This window comes from Colius striatus, chromosome 1 (genome assembly GCF_028858725.1).
Source record: "Colius striatus isolate bColStr4 chromosome 1, bColStr4.1.hap1, whole genome shotgun sequence".
NCBI lineage: Eukaryota > Metazoa > Chordata > Aves > Coliiformes > Coliidae > Colius > Colius striatus.
In genome coordinates this window covers 159,771,822-159,789,419 of record NC_084759.1, presented here as the reverse complement: position 1 = coordinate 159,789,419, position 17,598 = coordinate 159,771,822, and the positions used below count along the sequence as shown (strand labels likewise).

The 17,598-nt window shown below is 40.5% G+C and overlaps 1 protein-coding gene and 1 long non-coding RNA gene across 9 annotated transcripts in view; one reads left to right on the top strand and one right to left on the bottom strand.

The window, feature by feature from the left end:
* Positions 1–7,173: 7,173 nt before the first annotated feature.
* Positions 7,174–13,847, top strand: MRPL42 (mitochondrial ribosomal protein L42). 3 transcript variants are annotated; one of them, XM_062015621.1, is made up of 6 exons: positions 7,174–7,280; positions 8,191–8,331; positions 10,072–10,135; positions 11,011–11,095; positions 12,321–12,484; positions 13,741–13,847. In XM_062015621.1, the coding sequence occupies exons 2-6, from the start codon at positions 8,271–8,273 to the stop codon at positions 13,784–13,786; spliced, it is 420 nt and encodes a 139-aa protein (XP_061871605.1). In that variant the 5' UTR covers positions 7,174–7,280; positions 8,191–8,270; the 3' UTR covers positions 13,787–13,847. The 3 variants fall into 3 exon arrangements, with proteins under 3 accessions (XP_061871605.1, XP_061871594.1, XP_061871610.1); XM_062015610.1 differs by having other exon boundaries at positions 7,229–7,474; XM_062015626.1 differs by lacking the exon at positions 7,174–7,280 and adding an exon at positions 7,481–7,581.
* The window catches only part of LOC133627976 (uncharacterized), a 24,452-nt gene continuing 14,669 nt past the window's right edge, over positions 7,816–17,598 (bottom strand). For 3 of the 6 annotated variants that reach the window (XR_009820468.1, XR_009820472.1, XR_009820464.1), the window contains exon 6: positions 7,816–8,329. This is a non-coding gene — a long non-coding RNA (uncharacterized LOC133627976). The other 3 variants (XR_009820469.1, XR_009820471.1, XR_009820470.1) reach the window with 3 other exon arrangements.

Genomic DNA, 17,598 nt, shown 5'->3' with positions numbered 1-17,598 from the left:
TTTGGATTTGCATTGCTGCTAAAGAGGGCTCCTGCCCTCCTCCTCTGCCACACACTGCTGCTTCCTCAAACTCACCTCATAACCTCGCAGAAGATGAGTTGATCAAAAGATTGAAGAGTTCCTGGGTGTGCAATGAGCTGACGTCAACCATAGGCAGTCATGTAGCTGTGTAGATCTGGCATGAGAAAGGAGACATTAACCCCTTCCTGAAGCTGTGAGAAGGGAACTCTCTATAGTTCATTGCATTAAGGATAGTGTGAGACTACACATTTGAAGTTGTTATACCAGACAGCTGAGTCAATGTGCCCAAAAGTGGACCTCTTAGTTCTTCCCATCTCACTCCTTTTACCCTCCTTCCTGTGGGGCTTGTCACATTCTCTTGAGTTGATTCAATGCAGTAACTTGGCAGAAAACCAGCCATTTAGTTTTCTTCTGGACTGGCAAATTGATTTGGTTTACAGGGGTGTCTAGCAAGCACCAGAGACAACAAAAGGTAAGTAACACAAGTGGGAATGTAATATCCACAAGCTAATAACCCAGAGTCAAATGCCTCTTATCCTATTAGAGAAGCTGCAGGCAACACTAAGCTCTTGCTCCCTTTCTCTGCTCTGTCTTGTGTTTCTGATCTCCTCCTTCCATTGGCAAGTATCTTGTGGTACAGGGTTGTTGTGGTTTAACCCCAGATAGCAACTTATCTACACACAGTTATGTGTGTCCCACTTGCCTCCAGTGGGATGGAAGAGAGAATCAGAAGGACGAAAGTGAGAAAATTTGTAGGTTGAGATGAAGACATTTCAATGGGTAAAGCAAAAGCTGTGTGTGCAAGCAAAGCAAAACAAGGGATTCATTTCCCACTTCCCATGGGCAGGCAGGTGCTCAGCCATCCCCAGGAAAACAGCACCCTATGGTATGACAGTGACTTGGTAAGACAAATACCATCACTCTGTTCCTCCTTGTTCCCCAGCTGTGTATGCTGAGCCTGATGCCATATGGTGTGGAATATTCCTCTGGTCAGTTGGGGTCAGCTGTCCTGGCTGTGCCCCCTCCCAGCCCACCCACTGGTGAGGTGAGAGGCAGAAAAGGCCTTGGCTCTATGTGAGCACTGCTCAGCAATAACCAAAACAGTCCTGAATTTTTAACACGGTTCTAAGCAGAAATCAAAACCATGGTCCCTTACTAGCTGCTAGGAATTAAATTCACTGTAGCTGGCACTAGAAAAGCAGTAGGAAACAGTGAGATGTGGCCAGTGTGAGATTACCCCTTCTCACAACATTGACTTGTTCTGTTGGCTGAGGCAATCTATCCTACCACACGGATGTGAAGGACAGGATGGAGAGCACCATCCTCCTCCCACAAATCTATGACTATCACATCACTGCTGGGATTACAGCGCTTCTGAGAACAAAGTTAGGCAACTACGTTATTCACCTATAAAGTGCTCTATAATGTCACCGAAGGGAGAAAAGGTAAACAAATAATTGCAATTATGCAATTAACACTCCCAGAACAATTCAACACAGCTGCTGACCATCTTCCTATGACAGCTTTTGCTGTCATTGAGTTACTCACTGAGTGGGTGCACTCAGGCCAGCTAAGCCCGTGGCTGACTAATTTTACTTCCTCCTCCTACCTTCCTTTTGCAATCTTACTGCAATTGCAACTCTATTTCAAACCCCAGATTCTTTATTTTGCATAAAAGCACTTTCATATTTTTGTCAAGTATTGAAGAAAGTCTGTTCAACAGCAAAAACCAGACGGATGTGTGTACACTCGCAGAATTAATTCTCACAGTAATATGTTTTTCAGTATTTAAAATGTTTTTCAGGATGTCACAAGAGTTGTTATTATCCCTATGTACACATGGGTAAACTGAGGCACAGAAGTGCAGTGCTTTCCAATTAGCACTATTTGTAAGAGTATATAACCCACCAGTTATATGTTTAACTGGTTTAAGACATCAGAATGGAATACTGTGAGTAGGAGCCTTCACTGTAGCAATAACTTTTTTTTTCATTTTGTGGCTACTTGAATAGAGGTGTAATATTGCTTACTTAAACCACAGTAATCTACAGGAACATAAATCCTTTAGGCTGCATATGATCACAACAGGCACTATAGTTTTGCCATGTGTCATTTACAGTTGCAGCTTGACTCCTGTCCTAGTTTAGTCTAGGATAGAGGTTTTTCTCCCTAGTAGCTGTTACAGGACTGAGGTTTGAATTTAGTGTGAGAATAATGTTGATAACATGCTAACAGTTTAGTTGTTGCTGAGTAGCATCCCAACTGAAGGGCTTTTCAGTCTCCTATGCTCTGCCAGTGAAGAGGTGCACAAGAAGCTGGGAGGGACCATGGCCTGCACAGCTGACCCAAAGTAGCCAAAGGGCTGTTCCATACCATAGGACATCATGTCCAGTACAGAAACTCAAGGGAGTTGGCAGGGAGGGGCAGATTGCTGCTCAGGTATCAATCAGTGAGTGGTAAGCAATTGGATTAATCATCTCTTGTCTTCTCTTGGGTTTTATTTCTCTATGTTACATTCCTTTTCATTACTATTATTATATCATTATTGTTCCAATATATCATTATTATTCCAATCCCTGCCATTCTATGATTGTTATTATAGTTTAGTTTAGTTATTACACTGTTCTTATCTCAACCCGTGAGTTTCACTTTTTTTCCCAACTCTCCTCCCAATTCCACCAGGGTAGGGAGGTGGAAGAATGAGCAAGCGGCTTCCTGGTGCTTAGTTGCTGGCTGGGATTAAGCCACAGCAATTTCTTAACAGTAACCAAAAGGACCAGTGATGAGATGGTGTGAGACCTGCTGAAAAGTGAAGATAGCCTACTGACAGGAGTGCTGGCATTTGCTCTGGGTGTTTACAAATTGGTTTAAGACAAAGAAATCTGTCTGGCTACAGCATAACTTGAGAAAATTTAAGAATTAAGACCATAAGTGAACCAGAATGTCTCATTAGAAATTTGTATCCTAATTTTAAATTGCCAAAGATTAATATACATTACTTCAGGAGTGAAGGTTCATCTATTTCTATTGTTAAGACACCACCTTTGCAACAGAATGCATTCATTCACAAATTCAGCTCCACTTCTATACATAGTACCTTTTCTACTCCAGATTTAAAGGAAATAAAGGAAACCAAATGCTTATTCCTTGAATGAGACATTGGTTTGTATGGAAAAAAAAATCACTTTGCTAATGAGCAGCCTGAGTGATCTTATTAAGAAACAATTTCCTAAATATGCTGCTGCAGCTAAAGAGCTATAACAGCCAAGTCCCAGTTTTCCATTTCCCACAAGGGAGGGCTGTGTGAGTGTGTGTAACTGCTTACACTAAGCTCACACCAATCCAGATGCCAGCTCTGACTAATAAATTTGTTTTTCTAAACCAGAGACAACCAACATAGTCCTGCCCTCATTACTGCACAGCATTTGTTGCCTAACTATAGGGCAACTGTTTTATCAGTTAACGTATTTCCCGGAGAAATTTGTAACTGACTGTTTGAGTAAGAACAGATGGGTTTTCTCCAGCCAGAGAGCCACCTAGAAACAAAACTTTCCAGGGTTTCAAGGATGTGAAGTCACAGAGGTCTGCAGCTCATCATCGTTAATGCACAGTATCCCTGCAGTTAACGGAGAGAACAACCTCCTTCCTGTTGAGCCAATGCAAAGTGAGCAGCTCTCCTCTTTGCTGTCTACAACCTGCTGAAGCAAGCAAAGCTGTTGGCAGTTATTAATAACCTCATCTCCAGACATGTTGGAGAAGTGTGTAGTCACGCTTCTGAGCTTGTCCTTAAGCAATTCCCATCTCCCTACCAGAAAGTTGTAATCCATCAGAACATACTTCTAAGAATAGACATGCAGAACATTATGTGTTAGGGAGGGGGTAGACCTCATCTACTGTCTCCTAAAAAAAAAAATCTTTTTATAGAAACTGTCTAAAAATATCCTGGAAGCTTAACAGGGAATGTGGTTTAGGTTTATTAAAAATAAAGTTTGCAGTACTTTCCATTGCAATATTTCAGAGAGAGGATTTAAGTTTTGAGATTTGTCATTACAGTAATGTTTTAAAAGCACACATTTCCAGAACTGTGCAGAGTAAAATCATGACAGAAATACCCACAGGTTACCTCCAATTTAAAACTAATTATGCAATGAGGGTATAAAACCAGAGAACCTGAAAAATCTAGTGACGGGTGTTTTGTGAATCAACAATCTAGAAGTCTGTCATGTGTTCCAAATGAATTCACACAAGAGACAAAAGACTGCTAACAGTTTCTCATGAACCTTACAAGTGATATTCATTGCAGTGGTTGAAAGAGAAGACTAAAGATGTGGTAGCTGTAGGCAGCACATACCAGCCATCCTCAAATCATAAAATCGTTTCAGCTGTAAGAGACCTTTAAGATCACGGAGTCCAACCTTTGTTCCAGCCCTATTGACCACTAGCCCGTTTCCCTCAGTACCATTTCTCTCATGGTGGCTGCCTTCCTGTCTGGAATCAAAAACTCCCCCCGAAGAACCAAGTAGCATTTGCTATGTAGAAAAAAAACCCCATACAGACTGGCATGTGGTCTACTAAAAAAAATCCCCAAACCCAAGATATTTCAAATTCAAGATCTTTCGCTGTTCTTTACAATCGCTTTGGTGAATTAGCTCCTTAGCTCTTGACAACTGTTTACCACCAGCCTATAAAATCCCACCAGTAGAAGACTTGTTGGTCACATTGAACAGTAATGTCTAAAAAAACTACTTTTCAAACTTGTGTCTGAGGAGAGCACATGTAGATCTGAGTACGTGTCTGCATGATGTCTTCAGAAAGTACATGTGGCACTGGAAAGTAAAGAAATTGTCTTGATCAAAGCAAACACGTTGAAATAGGAAACAGGAACACTGAAGCACCACAGAAGACTTGTATTGCAATGATGACTAATATAATTGAGCACATCAAGATCTAGTATTTTTTTATGAAGAGGGTAATTTGCTAAGGGGCAAAGAGGTTTTTAAAAATTAATTTATCTAACAAATGCTGCTGAATATAGAGAAGATTAAGTTTAAAAAAACAGAAGTGTTTTACACTGGACAAAGAAGCAGGTGCGATTTGCAGTAGACTCCAGCTGTGAAGGGAGTTAATTTCAAGGTTTCCACCAGACAGCAAAGGATTTTTGTCTCCTGCATAGATGAAAAACATCTTTTTGAGAAAGCGTCAAAGAATTGCTAGGTGTCAACCACAGTCATCATCACCAATGAGTTTAGGCAATCTTTTTAAAAAGCTATGACAACAAAGTTGTGAGCACCTTAAAGATGTAAGTCAGAGAAGCTGTAATTGTACTTGATATTTCCTAGGAAACTACAGCAAGGCATAGCGTGCTTGTGTCACAGGTTCACGCACAAGTGCACACAGGCAGCACACAAGGCAGGCCTGTGCTAAAGGACAGTGGCAAGGTGGATTTGCATACAGGTGCTGCGGACATCTGGGAGAAAGGCAAGAATCCTGAGCAGTAATTCGCCCTTTGTCACAATCTGCTCCTGGTCATAAACTTGGCAAGAGTCGCTTTGAAGTAACTCTGTTTATTCCCACTATGCCTACGGGCAAGATATTCCTGAAGCTCACTCCTTAAATGCAACTTCACTCTTTTAATTTCACTTGTTTCAGATAGTTTGTAACTATTTTTTGTGAACACTGTCCTGGAGCTTGAAATCCGCAAGATGTTTTCTCTACCCATCAGTACAGCCGCTATCTTGCTTGTGTTCAGTTTCAAAAGACTGTTCTTTGTCCAAGGTCTGCCCTTATCCTAGTACAAGGATTTCCTTCTGAGAATAATGAGCTGACACACAGCAGAAGATATAGAGAACTCTGTCAGTTCTGTTTGGTGCTTGAGCTCAGATCAGACCCTTCTGTGGCTGCACACAGAAACTTGACGGAGATGATGGAGAAAGCTGATCTCAACAAATGTAGGAGTTTTCTAGTGTAGATATGATCTCCTACCTTAGTTGCATATCTCCAGTTGGCACACAAAACATTTTGGCTCATTTCTGCCCCCTCTTTCAAAGGCTTACTGAATTAATACTGCAACAAGGCACAGAACGGATGTCTTCCTTCTCTCTGCCTCCAGGAAACACATTCAGAAGCCTCTGCCACTGCTAATGAGAACAATCAGCCCTTGGCTAGTGATTTTGGGCTACACTTCTGGAAGTTACCCGTGTACCTACAACTCTGCAGCTACAGAACAAAGTCAGACATTGATGAAAATGTGAGGCTTTCACTTACAACTATGTTAAATTGCTGTACCAGTCAACCACCAGAAAACGTGTAATGATTTGAAGCTATTGGGAAGAGGCTGTGGCCTTTTTGGGAGCATTGTCCCAGACTCTCCAAAGGAATAATACTGCAAAAGGCACTGACAGAGACAGCTGATATGACTTCATGGGCATGTCAAGGTTATGGTGCTGGAACCATTTCAGATGCAGCATGTCAGGTAATTTATTTTTGCCTCTAGTTTTTGTCTTTTATCAATGGGTAAATATAATACTGCTTTTAAAACACATTATGACTCAGTCTCCAAACGAAGCAGGCAGCCACAGAGCAGAAGCATGCCTGGGGCATGCAGTTGAGTTTTCTGCATGCTGTAAGTATCTGAAATGTGCTACTTCGTGTACACAAAACCCAGGTCTTGCCCGTGCGAACTGGGGGAGTATTACAGGTGCTGCGAAATGCTGGCATGGTGAACTGAGGGAGTTGCTGCAGCCACTGAGTAATTTACCCTGGAAAGCGAGCAGGCTATGCCCGCGACCCTGTGACCTAACCAATATCGTTACACACATCCCTTCAGACCGGGGGTATTTTGCACGGCACGTTCCCTGGGCAGGAAGAGGACCGCTGCCTGTCGCCAGGACTCTGCTCCAGCTCCCCGCTTTACAGCGGCTGCCGACCGCGGGTGTCCGACCGCCGCGCCGCCCCGCCCCGCAATCCCGCTCGGCACCGCGACCGACAGGGGCCTCAAAGGATGGCGACGAGCGCTGGGTGCCCGCTCGCCCGGCCCGTCCTGGCACAGCCGTGGGCCGGGTGCCCTGTGGCCGGGCGCCGCGGCGGCCAGGGGTCGCGGGGCCAGGGGTCGCGGGGGCCATGGCAGCCGCGCTCGCTGCGCGCCCCACTCCGACCCGAGCAGGCGCCGCCCGGCGCTCCGCGGGGCAGCCGCGGCAGGAACCGGAAAGGCCCTGGCCGCCGCTTCCGGGTTGACGGGGGACGCGGCGGCGGCCGCAGAGGTGAGCGCTGCGCCGCGAGAAGGAGCGGTGATGGGGGCATCGATGTGAACGCACAGCGGTGCTCAGGCTGCGATTTTAGCAGGGCCGTCCGGGACCCCCTTGTTCCTCACACGCGGCTTGCTAACGAGCGTTGAAAGGCGAGTCCCGAGCAGCTCTGCGGACGCGGTGTTTGTGTGCTCTGGCGTTATCCCGCAGTGCGTGTCACGGGCAAAGGAAATCACGAGTCTTCATTTGCCAGAATTGGAAAACTTGCGCTTCTGGCCATGTTCTGAAGTGTTAAATATGAAGTAACTTCAAAGAGGTTCTGTTCGTTTGGGGTTTTTTAATGTCTTTAAATTGTCTCCAGTTACGTTTTTTTAAGCTGCATGTTTTTTCCCCTCTAGACAGTGAAAACGTGGGATGTTTGTGTCTTTGTGCTGCTGGGAATATACTTGGAACTTAATGTGTTCTAAGTGGTGGTGTGTAGCTTTTAGGTGTATTGCTTTTGAGGTGGATGAAACCAGCTGCATCTGGGCAGATCGTTTACAGAAAGGGGTATTTTCAAGTATTTCTGTTTTAATACCAGGCAATGGTATTTACATTGCGACAAGACAAGCACGTTTCAGGAAAAATTATCTTAAGTGGGTAGAAGGAAAAATGCAAAACTTAAGTGGGCAAGTACCTGTAGAAAAGCTGTGAGAAGACCCAAGCTTGGGAATTTTTAAAAAAGGATGTAACTTCAAAGAGTACCTCTTCGTGTCCTGTACCACGTTTGACTCTTATGGAGGCGGGTGCCCTTAATGACAACTTCCAAACAACTGACAAATAATCAAGAATACCCTGCATAAATTTGAGTTAGCCTTAAGATGTTTAAGAAATTAAATTGTAGGTCTTTTGTACACTGAACAGTTATGAAACTGGTTTCTTTCAGAGGGCGTTCTGAAGAAAACAAGGATACAGTGCCCATTTGAGTCCGTCTTCTCCGGGAGCGATTTCCTCTCTGCTGTCAGCATGGTGACACTGCTTAGAACCGCGTGGTCTCGCTGCTTTCAGGTGCACTCTTTAGCATCCTGTAAGTAGTGATGAAATTGTAAAAGTCCTGTTATTTGAGAGCCTGTCTTTAAAGTAATGGAAGTGAATTTTCATTTGAACATAAACAAGTCTAATATTCTAATATGTGACCTGATCTAGGCAGACCTGCTTCTGCAGGGGAGTTGGACTAGATGATCTCTAAAGGGCCCTTCCAACCCTACCACTCTGATTCTATGTTCTCTGCTAATAATTAAAAGATCTCCCCCCCCTTTTTCTTTTCTTTTAAGGCCTTCATTGTCCATGTATGATACTCTTCTAATTTATCAGTTAGCTTGCAAATGTCACTTACCACTGATTATATTTGAAGATTTAAATTCAGTTTTTCAGACTTAGTGGTGAGAAAAGGCTACAGTAAAATCTTGTTACTTAGCATAAACAGAGAACAAGTGAAACAGGCAATATTTGTTTCGTAGATTTTTTCCCCCCATGTTTTAGATGGCAATAGAAAGATGTAGGGGGGATAGTAAAGGTGGTAGAAAATAGAGGAATTGAGAAAATATAACGAGCATACTACATTTCATAGGTTAGTGGGCAAAGAGGGGAAAGAAATCTTGGGAAAAAAACTGGAACTATTTGCAGTAATATTTTTACCAGAACTCAACTTCTCATAACAAAGATTGGTTTAACTGAAAGGACTGAAGCATGGAAATGCTATCAGAAATTCTAAGTTTAAGAATTTTACATCTAAAATATTTCTAAGAGGGAAATAGCTATGCAAAAGTTTCTTCTTGGTTCTTTCATCTTTCCCAGTTTTTACACACTGAATGCTCTTCCCCTGCATTATGAACAGCCAAATAGAATGCCATGTGTATTAAAACTAATGATGATCTACATAAAACGTCAGAAAAAAATGAATGGGGAAAACGTTTCTCTAGTCAAGAGCCTGTCATTTCAACTTAGAGGTGTTGTTTCGCATCCTCCCTTCATGCACTGCTGTGAACAGGCTGGCTCGCTGTCCTCAATAACCCTAGTGATTGCAGGCTGCTGTTAGTTCTCTGCTCCAGGCTGCGCCAGCTCCAGCCCCTCAGTCTCTTGCTGCAGGGCAGGTGCTGCATTCCCTGACCATCTTGGTGGGCCTTCACTGAGCCTATTCCAGTTTACTTTTATAAAAGGGTGCCAGACTCGCCATAGTATGTTACATGTGGTCAGTCTAACAGGTGCTGAGTAGAAAGAACTAATCCCTTCCCTCAGGTCTATTGAGTACAGTCCAGGATGCTGTTCACCTTCTTTATTATTTGCAATTATTGTGATTGCTTTCCTTGGAGCAACAGGAACCTGAGGAAAGGGGTAAAGTTCTCTAGTGTCCTAGCAGCCAAGACATTATAGTTTTGTGTTTTGTATAGCACAGACGGCAGCCATCAGCAAAGTACAAGTTGGACTTCTATAATAAATATTGCCCTGAATGAAATTACAATCTTCCCCGTAAATCCTAAGGTAAAGGTGTTTGTATATATAAATAATATGCTGTGATGGTCATACTGTGGTTTTTCTTAGGAAAACAATACAATTGGAAAGGTAAATGTAGGCCATAGTTACCTAGATACTGTATTATTTGATTGCATTAGTAAATTGAACTTCTATTAGACAGTGTTTGGGTTTTGATAATTCAAAACTGAGTATGATTATAATCCTCAACTAAGAATAGAATGAAAAAGTAAACATTCCTAAATTTGGCACAGCTGTGCTTATTTTTACCTCAGTGTTCTTGATGTTTTTGCAGATGGAGCTGTGTATCATGCCTGCCATAAATCAACGTACTCCATTCTCCCTGAAGACTACAATTGGTACTTAAATGTGCTTTGATGTATGGCCTTTTCGTGTGGTGTTTATTCCACAGCTACTTTCTCTGTTGTGAAGTAGTCATATAATGGCATCAAAAACATCTGCGAGTTTTAGATATATGTAATGATTTTAACTAAAGTGCTGTTTCTAATCACAATGATTGCAAGTTAGTATTTCAAAACATAAGCTTAATAAAAAATCATGCAGGATTCATTTTGGACATGCTGATGACCCCAGTACCCCTGTAGTTTTGCCAGTGGAAGAGCAGAGGTAGCTAAGAGCAGTCCTTTTTTCGTTAAGACAAAATCCAGGTATTTTTGTGCTACTCTACAGCAAACTGAGTAGAAACCAGAAAAGACAATACAAATATAGTGAGGAACACAGCATGTGTGTTATACAAGGTTTGAAGAAGCTAATGTGTTATGGGAAGGGGAGGGAAGGTGCAAAGTCATATTCCTTGAAAGAACCAACCTCTCAGTAGGACATTTTTCGTCATGCTCATCATCTTTTATGAAACATAGAAGTTGAACCTAAGAGCTTTGTTTTCCTGTTGTAGGTGCTAGAATTCTTAGAATGGCACGTTGTCCTAGAGACCAATATCCTCATCTGTTGCTAGTTTTCTATGCAATTATTCAAAGTGTTGAAGGATTTTTTTCCAACTTTAATACTTTATTTTAGTCTTTTTTTTTCCTCTCCATCCAAAAAACATGAAGGTAGCTAGGGAAACCCTTATTTTGTAAGTATTTATTGTATAGAAAGTTCTTCAGATTTGACTCTGTGAATTCTTGTTTTCTGTGGGACTGGGGCTGCTCAGTTGCTCAGCACTTCTAAAAATGATAAGGGATATATTTAAGAGTGTAAGTTTTTATTTTTACAGCAAAGTGGAACTTGCCGTGACATCGGATTTGAAGACGATAGTCTGCTATCACCCTTCACTTGAGATTCCGTACGAGCATACAAAAGTATGTCTAAATGTCCACTTTTCTATTTGTTACTTGTGTAAAATTCCTAATTCTGAGTTCTTAGGGCATCTTTGTTTTTAATTGGAAACATGATCAGCGTGCCTGTGAAGTAAGTGAACAATGAATACACCTGCTGCCGTGAGGAGGACCTTATTCTTAGTTGAATCAAAGGAAAGTTGCAGAGTAAGCATTGCTCAGATACCACAGCATACAGCAAGTCAAGTAGAATTAAATGAGGCACTCAAATACTTGTGCACTACAGAGGAAGGTAGTGTATGTCTATGTGTGCTCCTCAAGGAGGATGACTGGGGTGCAGGTTATAGGTCAGACATCCTGCTGTGTACAGATGCTGCAGTCTGGGCAAGAGGACATAGGAAGTGCTGCTGTTTTCAACTTGAGCTTCAGGTTCCATTCAGCACTCCAGATTCATGAACACCACAAAAAAACTTGAAATACTGATTATTTTAATCCATCAGTTCTACTTTCAATGTGTTCTTGTGATAAAAGTAAGTCTAGATAAACTTTCCTAGTGTACACTTTATGTTTCAATTTCCAGTTTACATATGCTAGCAATATAGTGTAAATAGTAGCTACATTGCTGAAGGACCCAGTGTGAAAGTTCTCCTTTGGAAACTTAAAACATATTAGCACTCTTTGCCAGAAAGTTACATATCAAGATGTAAAAATGTTTCAGTTTCACGTCCCTCAGGATGAACAGGTCCAAAAGACTAAAACAAGGAGAAATACCTGTAACAGTGTTAGCAGATAGGTTTCAAGTTGAGAACAAGTGTCTCAGTCTTAGCAGAAGCACAAACAATTAAGAAGTGGCATTCTTCTCCAAGATATGAATAATCTGAAAGCTTTTTTTAGTGATGATAATCATCACTATGAAGAAATCACTAAAGAGGAATAATATGAGGACTTTTATATGACTAGAAGTGAAGGTTCCAATTCGGCCAGTGCAATAACGACAGCAGTGCTGAGGTTAGGGATGAGGTGATCCACTGTGGCACCTGGGGTAATGATGTGTTTCTTGACATCTGCTCCACAGTGCTATCGTTTTGTTCAGGATGTCGGGTGGGCTTTTACAGTTACAAGTATTCTTCTGTATTCCTTTGCTTTCAGCTCTTCAGAGTAAGTTGTAATGTCACCTAAGTAGCTTGGCTTTTTGTTTTTCTCAAAAAAAAAAAAAAAGAGAAAAAGGTATACACTACTGTTTTTACAGCCTGTACCACGACCAGATCCAGTGAATAATAAGGAAGAAACACTCGATCAAGTTTTGAAATCCAGATTGAATGAAAAAGGCCTTAAGAACAATCCAGGTCCTACAATTGAAGAGCTCAGCAAAATGTTTTACACAACAAAACATCGTTGGTATCCTGTGGGACAGTAAGTAGTTTCTTTTCAATATGTGATCTTTTTGGAGGTAGAGGGAAATACAGGAGTAATTTAAGACTAGATTAAATCTATGATAACTCATGTGAGACAAAACAGTGAGCTACTGCATAAAATCTTAGATGCAGTGTTTTGTAAATGAAAGACAGTATTTCATAAGGCTTTTTTTAACACTGTCCCTTTGGTAACCTTTGCAACTTTCTTTTTTTCTTTACTAATATATAGAGGATTTTTTCATACTGTATGGTTCAGCTGTTTTATGAGTTGTGTAAGTGAAATCAGCATAAGAGAACCTATTATGCCAAATACCTTGAATGCATAAAACCAAATACACCTTGGAAACATGCATTGTCTGTTCCTTAAAAACTGTTCAGAAAAAAAAAAAAGACTTAATAGCATGATTCTTAGACTTAAGAATAGTATAAGTTTTTTCATTTGGAGTGGTGCAAAGTGTACTTTGGTGTGCCTTGTACTTGAAAAGCTAAGAGGAAGAAAGTCACAAATACATGTGACTGAGCTTGAAGAGGAACTAGCTACATTCAGATGTATCACTGGAAGCACATGGCATTCTGCTATGTGTCTCTCCAGTTGATGTTACTACACCTTGGTAGCAGCTCATCTTGCAGCTATGGAGGCTGGACACAGGCAGATTGATTTAGCTTTGTCCTGAGAAAATGTCTTAATGATTGTTTTGGGAGGAAGTAGAAGGAATGAAATGTTAAAACTCTATATAGCCAAAGGGTAGCCATCACTTTAATGAGTATCAAAGAGGATCTTCATTGTTTTAGGGTGAGCAATTAAGAGGAAAGAAGTGATTGTATTTGTTATGAAGAGTTTGTTTTTTAGTTTGTCTGCAAAATATTACACTATTTAACGTACAGTCTGGCATAACTCCATGAAACATCATGTCTCTCTGTTCTATGGCAATTATTTTAACCAAAGGAGAAGCTGACCATGTAATAAAATTAACTTCACACCAAGAATTGTGAATAAAGAACAGCTTTTGGGCCTATTCAGCTGCAGAACTGATTGGATTATTGCATGCTTGTAGCAGATGCAGCAATACAAATGAGTAGTGTTATGTAACTCCAAGAACAGAGATGACATTTAATAAGTGGTGACTGTTTTTGTTCATGTATCTTGTATTTTGCTCACTTGTGTAACCCCCAGGCCTCTCACCACAAAGGAACTATCAGGGGAATCAAAGACTCTCCAAAGCTTGCATTCACTGCAGCTGTTTTTTCTTTCAGGTATCATACAAGACGCAAGAATCGCAATCCTCCTAAGGACAGATAGCCAAGTGCTGATGAACAAGAAGTTATTAATCTGTATTGGAAATAAAAACTACTGAAAGCAAGATGTTTGGCAGTTCTGTGTGAGTGCTGTAACAAAAACATGCAAAAGGTGGTGGAGTGCTCTGTTTTCACTTGGTGAAAGGCTTGTAGTTGGTATGTCCAGCTGGGAGGTCTGGAACTGGGCTTGTTAGGATTTGGTGTTAGTTTGGGGGGGGTTGTTTGTTTAAGAAATCTAGGTATTGAAAGGCTGGTGAGCTTGAATACTGAGGTTATCATGAAATACTATTCATGAAGAATATTACATGAGGTATTTATGAAAACCATGAAATAGTTTTGTTTCTTCTATGAGGCATGTAAAATACTTGATTTCATGTTTAATCCTACATCAGCCAAAGATACTAAGGATTAAGGATATTGTCGTGTACTCAAAACTGGCCAACTTAATTAAATTGTATCTCCCAAGGCATGATAACTTGCCCTTCTAAATCACTCAGCATTCCCAAATAGCTGAGAGAACTTCTGTGTGCATTTGTGGCTTGTGGGGTTTTGTTTATTTTAAACCCACTCCAGTTACTGTGTGGTGAGGATGCTGTGTTCATATATAAACTTTAATAGCTGCAGCTCCAGGAAGGAAGAGTTCTTTGCTTCAACAAGGTAATTGGTGAAGTCTCCGAGCTTCTTGTAGCCTACCTAGGTGGAATGATTGGCCATTTATCATATAAAATGATTTAAATTTAATGTGGTTTGATTCCACTTGATAGTTTTAATATGTTTAACTGCTTAAGTGTTTCTGCTATTGTAATACTTTGTCACCTAGCATTTTTTTTCTCGGGGAAAGGAGATCACTTATTCCAGTTTTAGGCCTCAGAGCTCTGAAAGGGCTCACTTGGAACGTTCTGCTTCTGCAGAGATCCCAGTAACTTCATTAACTCTTCTTAGCATATCCTAATAAATAATCAGAAAACAGTTTTCCCATGTTTGTTGTACATCTTCATGGTACTTTATTTCCAAAACAACTTACATAAGAAGGTTCTTGTCTCTTCTGGTAGTCTAGTGTAATTTTGCCAGTATATGTTACTCACGTGTTTTGTGAGGAGTATCATATAGTCTTTAATCCTGGTCATGGTTAGTGTAAAGGACAATTACTTCTATAAAGTTATTACTAAATAACCTTTTTCCCTTAATTTTTTTTTAATTGTGAAAAAAAGTAATGTCAGACGCATGTAAAAAGACTGCCTTTAAGTATTTCTTGAAAATTTTACATAAAGCTAGTCTAAGTATTTATCCTGATATTATTTTTAAAAATGCATTTTTAAATCTGCATGCCACTTAGCCGATAGTGGGTTATTGTGGCAGAACAGGAAACTTGTTTTGCTTATTCTCCCTCTTACACTTGCAAGATATCTGAGTCTCTAGTTAGGCTGCATCAGCCAAGTGATTTTGGCTCTACACTATATGATGTGTTGCTCATGTGATCACAAACGTGCTCTCACAACAGAATGTCTGTTGTGTCTATGAAAAGAATCACTGCTTCCCCTGCAAGTTCCATCACATGAAAATATTTTTTTTTCCCCTGCCTAGAATATAACTTTAAAAGTAATAACTTGTAGTACAACAAACTTTACTTCTGTCGCTTCACGGCGCCTGGTACTTACGCTGGTCTTATGTGAGAGGCTTACATCACATGTTTAGCATTTTCTTAGGTTCTGTAACATAAAACCGAGCACCCTTTATTTTTTTCAAAGATCAGACCTAATTTTTCACTCTTTGACTTCAGTGTAAGAAAATACATCCTTGGATTAATTTAAACGTTTAAATTACTGTTCCCCCTTATTCTCCCCAATACTTTTGCTTCTTGCCAACCAATACTGTCAAGACATTTTGCTTTTCAAATAGCTTCTGTTATCACACTTGTCTGTTCTTGCCTGTCAAGCCCTGTTTATGATTAAACATCCACAATCACTGTAGAAATATTTGATTTCTCAATGTTTCCCAAACGTTTTTGGATTCTTTACAGGCATTTTGAGGGCTAAAAATCTATGACATGCTGAACTGGTATCTTTAAAGCACTTCCTCTTCTGACCAGTTACTGGAAACCTGAGTCTAAAACACACGTTCACTACATGCACCCTCTGCCATTTTCTTATCATGTTAATTAATAAAATTGATATTTAAAGAATCCCTGGATTATGCTGTCTCTCTCAATGTTTGTGTTCTCCTCTACTTAATCCTTCTTCTAGGTCATCTGTAGCATGACCTAATTAAAATCTTCCTCTCACGGCAATTTCAAGCTTTCCTGGTTTTGTAGGTCTTGAACAACACTTTATCTGTTTCTCTTAACTTGAAAACTTGGAATTAGGATTCTATCCATTTGATTCTTGTCCCACTTCTATGCAAAAGAATAATCCTTTTTGAAAGTTGTTTTGAGGTTTCTGTTTTCTGCTGGTTATATTCATTGTAACTGAAAACTTTAGTTGAACATAATTGGCAATGTTAAATTTGCTCTGGTATCTTTGTATGCCATTGAGGCACTGAGCCATTTGCTTTGTATCCAGTAGTTACTGTTTCAGACGTGATGGAGCTCATTGCTGTGGATAATATAGTTGGGTACATCCTACTGGTTTGGTTTATTTTTAATATCTCACTGAAATTCTTCTTTGTCTTTCCTTTCTTTCAGTCAACTATCAAAAAGTTTGTCTTCAATTCAGACCATTTCAATCACAGTTCAATTTACTGTGAGGTTTTAGTGAATCATAGAATCATGGAATGGTAGGGGTTGGAAGGGATCTTTAGAGATCATCTAGTCCAACCCCCCTGCAGAAGCAGGGTCACCTAGATCAGGTCACATACGAACATATCCAGGTGGGTCTTGAAGACCTCCAAGGAAGAAGACTCCACACCCTCCCTGGGCAGCCTGTGCCACTGCTCTGTCACCCTCACAGTGAAATAGTTTTTTTCTTTTACTGCCTCTAGTCAGACCTGAATTTTAAAAGGAAGCATGCCTTTAAAAGAAGTTTTTGCCTTTTTCTCTGTGCAAATGATGTTGTTCTGCACATTCTTGGTACTACCACCTTGCACAATGATGCAACTGGATTTGTCTGAAACCATAGAGGATTGAGCTGTATCCTCAAATTTAACACTGAGAGTCGTGCATTAGCTGTTCTTGAATTAAATTCAGAAGTAGGTCTGAAACTGGTTGGAGTCAAAGAGTCTCCAGTTCTCTGTGGGACTTGCTCATTTCCTTCGGCAGAGTAGCAGAGGTGTACATTCACATCAGTCTTCCAGGGAAGTTTCCTTCTTGTCTGTTTACTGTTGCAATTGGTCTGAACATCAGCAGCCATGTCTAGATTCTGCTGTCCTGAGATCAATGAGGGCTGCAGCTCCGCTATAGGTGACAGCAATTATTTGCTGTTAAAGCCAGTACTGCATTGCCCAGTTATTCTAATCTTTATGAATTTTAGCAGCTGTTCTGCCATAATTTCTCACATGCTAATTCCATTCTCAAAACCGGTACAAAGTTACATCACAAAGAGATCAGACGGATGTAGGCTGCATTTTTCTTCTTCTGTAATAAAGGATGTGTATTTTCTTTTAATGCTACGATAAAATTGTCTGAAACTAGAATAAACATCAGACAAACTGTATACCTACAACACATAAGGGTTGGATTCATCTCTGAGACAGCTATGAATCAGACATCTAAGCCTGCATTAATCTGTGTAGGCACCCCTTATAGACAATTGACACAAAGTACCTACACAAGGAAGCTGATCTTAAGATCTTGTTGTCTAGAATATGTCACACAATTTGTTA